The sequence below is a fragment of the Sapajus apella genome, unplaced genomic scaffold (assembly GCF_009761245.1).
Source record: "Sapajus apella isolate SASKATOON/1434 unplaced genomic scaffold, GSC_monkey_1.0 scaffold35, whole genome shotgun sequence".
Taxonomy (NCBI): domain Eukaryota; kingdom Metazoa; phylum Chordata; class Mammalia; order Primates; family Cebidae; genus Sapajus; species Sapajus apella.
Window position 1 is genome coordinate 66,489 of NW_022436975.1, and position 7,796 is coordinate 74,284.

Genomic DNA, 7,796 nt, shown 5'->3' on the forward strand with positions numbered 1-7,796 from the left:
TAAGATGTGAGTTCCACATCAGGTTTTCAATGTGGGGGGAGGAGTCGATTTGCTCACTTTGTGTGTGAATAAAGCCAGGATGCTGAGCTGCCCGAGCAGGGTGCTGGTACCTTGAGAACAATGGCTGAGCACATAAGCATATGTATGTGAACTAAAAAACGTGGTAACTTTGAAGTCTATGTATGAAGACTTGAGGGATCTGAATCAGTAAGGGCATCTTGGTGTCAAAGGTCAACTAGGCAGCAGGACCAGTTTCAGTGGCAACAGAATCAACGGAAACAACAGAACAATTAACATGTCCTTTTTCTTCTCCTCCTTCTGACATGATAAAAAGGACTGTCTTCTTTGGGCTTATGAACACCTTTGGTTCCTGAAAAATTCAAAGAGTACATAGGAAATAGTCCCCAGAAGACAGTCTAACACTTCCTGCTAAACTGGACATCTCAAGACCCAAATGACTCATCAGAAAAGTCAAAGATGTGACATTATTTTTTATCCCACGCATAGGTGTTATACTTGGAATGAAATAAACAATGTTGGGATCTCTAAGGATAAAGGTCTTAAAAGTCCTGAGATAAAGAATCCTGTACCCATTGGTTCTTCTAACTAGTCTAGCTTTTTGTTTGATTTCTAGCTGATGGGGGGGGATAACTCACTGCCACTTTAAAACTACCTTAACCAAACTATGACATCTCACCTGATATATAAGATACAATGGTTATAATTATTTTAAACCTCAATTTAGTGTTAACTAGCCTTTTAATGTGAACACTTACATATCATGACGACTGGAAACTGCGTAATCTTCAGCAGTCCGTCCAGATGCATCTCGAGAGAATACATCGATATTTTGCTGAAGTAGAATGCTAACTATGCTTGCTGATCCACGACACACAGCAAGTATGAGAGCAGTTCTAAAATGACAGAGAGAATTTCTTCCTTAGGAACTTTAATAAAGCTACTATAAAAGCTAGTTTGATATACTTTACCAATTTAATATCTTGCCTGTCCATGCAGAATTAAACATTTACATGCACTAAAAGACGTAAGCATCTTGAGTGCCTAAGTGTTCATCTTTGTAAAATACCACCAAGGTTAAAAGGAAGGGTCAAAAAGGAAGACTCTTATCTCAGTGGGGTATTGCATAGTAGAAGTTACTAATTTAAAGGCCTTTGATGAGCAAGAAACTATGTTATGGCTGCTTATCTGAAGTGGACAAAGATTTAAGTGAAGATTTTTTCCCAGCTTCCCTAGACTGATACCCTTAATAGAAAATCAGCCAGAGGGTCAGATAAATAAGAATATTCTGCATGCTGAAAGCAGTAATATTAATAATAATGGTAAGAAGTGTAGTCATAGTAGTTTCAGTTAATGATGCCAATAAGCATGTGCTACGCACTAAATTAAATGCCAGTCTTGCATGAATCTAAAGCCTAGTTCTTTTCTCTTCATCACCCACCTACAACTTGCCTTCATTAAAGGAAAACTGTATCCAGTTAAAACTATCTTCACTCCCTCTCTCCATACCAATTTAAAAAACATCAAAATACACTGGAAATAAAAAAGGAAAAAAGCTGATGAACCCAAAATACGTGGGAATAGCAATTAATTGTCATGTAGGGATAAGCAAACATTAATATTCTTCAAAAAAAAAAAAAAAGCAACTTAAAGCAGAGCCATTCAAAATGATTTTCAATTCCTGTTTATGTTTAATATAGCATATTTAGTGGAAAAGCATATAAGAAGCAGAGGTTAAAAACCACTAGCAAGGTTTAAGAAGTTCAAAACTGAGTCATAAACTAAAATAAAAGTTAAAGTTCACACTTCATAACACTAATATGAACTCCCTTTAGCTAACGTAAGATCATATAACCAAAAATGTCACATAACATATAACATCAATCAATATAATAAGAGAAGATGAATCCTACTAAAACTGTTCTTTATGTGAACTAAAAAAAGTGGTAACTTTGAAGTCTATGTATGGATCGCCATGTAACTGCTTATCCCAGTCCAAGTAACTGCTATTCCCCTTAACTCATTTGTGTTGATAATCATCACTACATCCCAATAAATAGAAGTTAATCTTATTAATTTACTATTTATGTCTTGAGTGAATATCACTCTAAAACACACAGATTAAAAGAATTAACTATACCTTCCAAACCTATCAAGTGCATTTAAATTAGCTTTTTTCTTGACTAAAAATTTCACCATTTGCTCTTTTTGTCCATGTACGCCCAGCAAAAGTGGTGTCAGGCCACTCTGTAAAACAATATAAAGCAAAAACAATATGTAATTCAAAAAATTACATATTTCTCAACTGAACTGGAAACTTTAAATAAGATCCTATGGACTTATAGTCACAGAAAGGAAATAAAACGTTGTCCTTCCTTCTCACTCTTCTGTGCTTTCCCACATGCTCCTCCTTCCCTTGAGAAACACCTCTCCTCTGCCTCACCGCATTAACTCTGGTCATCTTAAAAACTCACTTTAAATATTTACTGGTTCCAAAAATCTTTGCTTCTAATTCAGCATTTGACATGGTATTATTAGATAATAATACTTTTTCCCATCTAAACAAAGAGCTTCTTGAGGGCAAGGCCTGTATCTTTTATCTCTATATCCTCAAACCTTATGACATATCTTTGTGTATAAAGCAAGAATTTGCATGTAAAATATTTCTTTAGTTTCACATGTTTTACTAAAACATTAAGCTCCAACATGCAACAAAAATTGCTATTAAGACTCATACTGTCAATTTTTCAAGGATTTTTCCAACATTTATTCATTTAAAATCTATTTGTATTTAATTTTCCCAGATTGTTAACTAAATAGATAATGAATTCAAACTGCTAAAACTAAATTAACAGAATTTCTATCTGTATTCTTAATAATTCTATGGCTTTTAGTGTTTAAAACTGCCATTCCTGATTAAGTCAAAGCTCTACAAATTTAAGAGACATACTGGATAGTCCATAATACAGCTTCAATTGACAAAAAAGGTTTAGAATTTGCTACAATTCTGATTGAGAAAACTCTGCTCTTAATAACGACTTACTGACCTAAGCACTTGAATGATGACAAAAAGACGCAAAATCCTGAGGGAACCATCGTCTACTTATTGAAAGACTACTCATTGCAAATTTCTAAAGACCTTCTGAATAGCAGTAAATAACTGATAGTAGGAAGGAAAAATTACTATTCTGTCAGCTTAGAGATACTTCCAGTAATATTCATTTTAATGTCCCTACCACAGAGATAAAAGTCAGATTAGGCCAGGTATAGTGGCTCACACCTGTAATCCTAGCATTTTGGGAGGCTGAGCTTGGGGAGGTTAAGGCTACCGTGAGCTGTGGCTGCACCACTGCGCTCCAGTCTGGGAGACAGAGTGAGACCCCATCTCAAAAAAAAAAAAATGAAAAAGAAAAAAAGACTAATATTATTGGAAAGGAAAGATTTAAAGGAATTGGCACATATCCAACTTCAACTCTTCTACAGATATCTTAAGTTTCTGAGATATGTGAATTTACATATTATTTACATCTATTCAGTGGTTCTTAGGTAGGAGTATCTGCATTTTAAGGAATTTGTCCCTGTTGTTGATGTTGTTAGAGACAGGGTCTCATTATGTTGCCCAGGCTAGATTCAAACTCCTATTCTCAAGCTATCCGCCCACCTCAGCCTCCCTAGCAGCTGGAACTACAGCCATGCACCACCATGCCTGGCTTCAAGGAAATATTTTTAAACATACGTATCCAGGCTTTATTAGACTTACTCTATCAGTATCTTCAGGGTAGAGCCTAGACTTGTAGATCATTAAAAACGTTTCCTCAGGTTACTGGGATGCACAATTCTGACAACTAGTACAACACACAATTACTTCAGTCTCATCTCTCACCCACATGACAAAGTCCCTTTATCACTTGAGTATTTGGCCAAAAAGAGGAAAGAGTAGGAGAGAGACTCATTTGCTGAAAAAACCACATAATTTTCCAAGGTAAGAGTAGAACAGGGTCTAGTAAACTCAAAATCCAACTTGATCTTGTTACTTATAAGTGCCTTATGAACCACCTTCCTATCAAGACATTCTAGATTTGAAAGCAGAATGAGACTCTAATTGCCCATTTCTACCAGAATAGGATAATAAGTCAGTTGATTACTTATTATTCCCTCTGCTCAAGGGTTTCCCACTACATTACCACCTATTCACTGCCAGTCTGGTTCCTCAGAGGCCTTCGAAAATTGATCTCTAGGGAGCTTACAACTCACTAACTCCCTTTCCCAAACTGAAAACTGTCATTACCTAAAACTGAAGAGATCCTTGTGTTACCATACAATGAAAACAGATAAATGAACACCACCACACACACACACACACACACACACACACACACACACACAATCTCTTCATAGTTTTTTTCTCCATTATCTAATTGAAAAATTGGCCTCAATATTTCTGATTTCTCTCTTTTTCCCTTTTCATTTCTGCCTCATGAGCAATCAGAAATATCTTAAGCCTTGCCATTGAGAGATACAACACTTCATGTATACTACTTTTTTTTTTTTAGGAACTTGCCAAAGCAGCAGGATTTCTATTCACTGAAATATAGTTTAGTTTTCTTGGAGTTTTAATGTAAAACCTATTTCCAGGGCAAATTTTGTCATTTTACATTGATTAGGGCCAAAAAAAAAAACCTGGAAGGGAAAATTTTTTAAAAAACAAGTATTACCTTTTATAATTTCAGTGTTTTCAAAAAACAATTTACCACAAGTGCATTAAAAAAAAAACTGTACCCTCAAATGTTTCCTTAAAAGTAATAATATTTAACATAAAATCTTAGATAATAATTAAGTCATTTCAAAATATTTTCATTCAGGTTATGCTTGAGCTTCCAAATATGGAAAACTGACCATTACACAGGTCAGTGTTCAAACAAATGCATTTCAGTATTTTGAAAATAAAACTGGTAGATCTATACCTTGTTTGCTGAGTCAATGTCAGCACCGTATAAAAGCAGTGTTTTGGCCATTAATTTGTCTTCATTGTAGACCGCATAGTGTAGTGTGGTATTGCCATACACATCGGGAATATTTGGATCAGTGCCATGTTCAAGTAACATTAATGCACTTTCATCTTCTTGGCATTGTATGGCCTGCGAGTATTATAAAAAAACAAATTATAAGTCTTAAGAATTCAAAATAAACCTTCCACAGCTTTCACCAACTAGTTATATTTACATGAGGAAACTCATTTTTATTCTATGTACTGGAATCAAATCCATCTCACGCTGATATAGTTGACTACTGCATACCTTTATTAGCGCTGTCCTCTTTTTGCTATCAAAGACATGAAGGTCACATTGTCTGTCCAACAGGAGTTTTACTACTTCTGGATTTCCACTGGCACAAGCCAAATGGAGAGCAGTCCTAGGAGAGTAAGAAGGCTTTTTAGGAAATTGTGGTCTACTATTTAAAGCTATATCAATGATTCACGTAATTGCAAACACTGAATAGCCTGCTATTCCTCTTCCTTCAAAACAAACACTTAATTTTCCTGTGAAGAAAGCACACTATTTGTTACCTCTCATTACTCACTGTTTTAATGAAAGAGCAGTCTATTTGAATAGAAAGATCATGGCCCTTGGATTCCATTCAACTTGGGATGGAATCCTACTTTAAGCTCTGTCACTTCCTAGCTGTTGCTTAGACTTTTTGTGTCTCAATTTCTTCATCAATAAAATGGGAATGAACTGTCCTATTCATTTATGTCTTTTCAGCTGTTAGTAAACAATTTGTGAAAATAGCACATGCACATTTTTATATCTGGAAAGGCAAGTCTTTTTCCATTCTGTCACAAAAAATGTATCACAATAATAAAAGACAGCATGTGTAATTTAAAAGTGCTAAAACTTTGCTATTTTTATTTGGCTTAGGTGAAAATGAGAAACACAGAAAGAGCTCACATCTTAAGAAAAATGTATCTTCCTAGTCAAGGACACAAACCATCTTCCCATTTCAGTTTCCTTCCAAGGTTCCTCAGTAAATAACATATTTACATAGGGTACACTCATATAAAATGCATGTTAGATTTTATTTGAAGAATATTTAGCCCAGAAGTTGACATATGATGGGGCTTAGTTCTCAATATACCTTTCTATAATGTAAATAACATTTTTAAAATGTTTACATTAAAAATAATCTGCTGCATCAACTTAATTTTACAAGTTAAATCATTTTGAAACAGTGTTCTATAAGGGAAATTATAACTGGATTGGAAATCAGCTAAAGTTGTGTTTTTGTGTTGCTACTCATAAAGAGGCCTGTGCCCTGACCTCTGAGTTTTCCAAACTCTGGGTGGCGTGTGTCCTGCGGAGGAGAGAAATCCAGCCCCCCCGACCCCCTGCTGTGCCAGGAGCGCATGTCCCTACCCCATGTCCCCACATCCCGCCTCCTCCCAGCCCAGGCCAGGTTACCTCTTCTTTTTGTCTCTCTTGTTCACGCCGGGGCCCCTGAGCATGATGATGAGATCCGCTCTGGGGACTTTACCCCTCCAGGCAGCTCTGTGGAGCTTGCCCAGATCTTCTCGACGGACGTGGTACCTTGGCTCCCTGAAGGCGCTGTCGTCGTGGTCTCCCCAAGCGCCCACGTTGTTCTTGCCACTCCCCCAGCAGCAGGGGAAGCAATGGCAGCACCACTTGCCCATCGTGCTCCTGAGGCCAAAGGGCTTCTTCATAGGGGAAGCAGACGGCTTTGGAGAAACCTCGGCCCCCATCCACTTCTACCAGCCCGAGGAGCCGGGTAGTAGCCAGTCGCCTCTGCCAACAAGTTTCACCAACAAGCAGGAAACTCCAAGTTTCCAATCTGTCAGAGGAGAAAGGACAAGCCCAGCCACCACTTGCCAAGCACAGCGGGAGAGACCAAGCCCAGCAAGGTTTGAAAGGCCACACCCACCCAGGGGAAGTCCACGCCCACCCAGGGGAAGCCCCGCCCACCCCAGGGAAAGCCCACGCCCACCCAGGGAAAGGCCAATCCCCCAAGGAAACACCCAGCCCAGTCAGGGGAACTCCAAGCCCAGTCTAGAAAAGGTCAATCCCGGCAAAGAAACTCTAAGGGAGAAAACGCCAATCCACTGGAGGACGACCAAGCCGAGCGACGAACGCCAAGCCGAGCGACGAACGCCAAGCCAAGCGACCCACGCCAAGACAAGCCGTTACAGACGCATGCGTGGAACGCCAAGCCAGCTGTTTACACGCGTGCGTCGCATGTACCATCGTGCGCGTGCGGCGTGCGCGTGCGGCGTGCGCGTGCGGCGTGCGCACCTCAGGCGGCGTCACTGCACGTGGCACAGTGGCCGACATGTGTCACCGCATGTGCAAGTTCTGGCGCCGCAAACGTCAGTGACAGCCTTGTGTTCCCACCAGATTGTGTGGGAGTTGGTCAAGCTTCCAGGCCACTGAGAAGGAGAGGCGGCTAATGGGAAAAAGCCTCTAGAAGCAGGACCGGGACTAGAGCGCCAGGCACTTGAGGACCCTGACAGCCTCCCCTGAAGAAAGCCCCCAAGACAGTTGTGACGGTGCTGTTGTGGGTGGTGGGGGGTGGCAGCTGCAGCTGGGAGCTCGGGCTGTCGGAGCTCGCTATAAATGGCCTCAAAATCGCAGGAGAGGCCAGGCGTGGTGGCTCACACCTGCAATCCTAGCACTTCGGGAGGCCGAGGCACAGAGGTACTGCCTGAGCTCAAGAGTTGGAGACCAGCCTGGCAACACGGTGAAACCCGAAACCCCCCCTCTGCTAAA

The 7,796-nt window shown here is 39.8% G+C and overlaps 1 protein-coding gene across 1 annotated transcript in view; it reads right to left on the minus strand.

Moving 5' to 3' along the window:
* Positions 1-6,775, minus strand: part of LOC116563410 (POTE ankyrin domain family member A-like) — a 60,576-nt gene extending 53,801 nt beyond the window's left edge. Inside the window, exons 1-5 of the mRNA XM_032296033.1 lie at positions 6,477-6,775; positions 5,316-5,430; positions 4,983-5,156; positions 2,159-2,265; positions 777-914 (exon numbers count right to left, since the gene is read on the minus strand). Coding sequence (XP_032151924.1) covers positions 777-914; positions 2,159-2,265; positions 4,983-5,156; positions 5,316-5,430; positions 6,477-6,775 — 833 coding nt within the window. The remainder of the gene's footprint in view (positions 1-776; positions 915-2,158; positions 2,266-4,982; positions 5,157-5,315; positions 5,431-6,476) is intronic.
* Between the last annotated feature and the right edge of the window lie 1,021 nt (positions 6,776-7,796).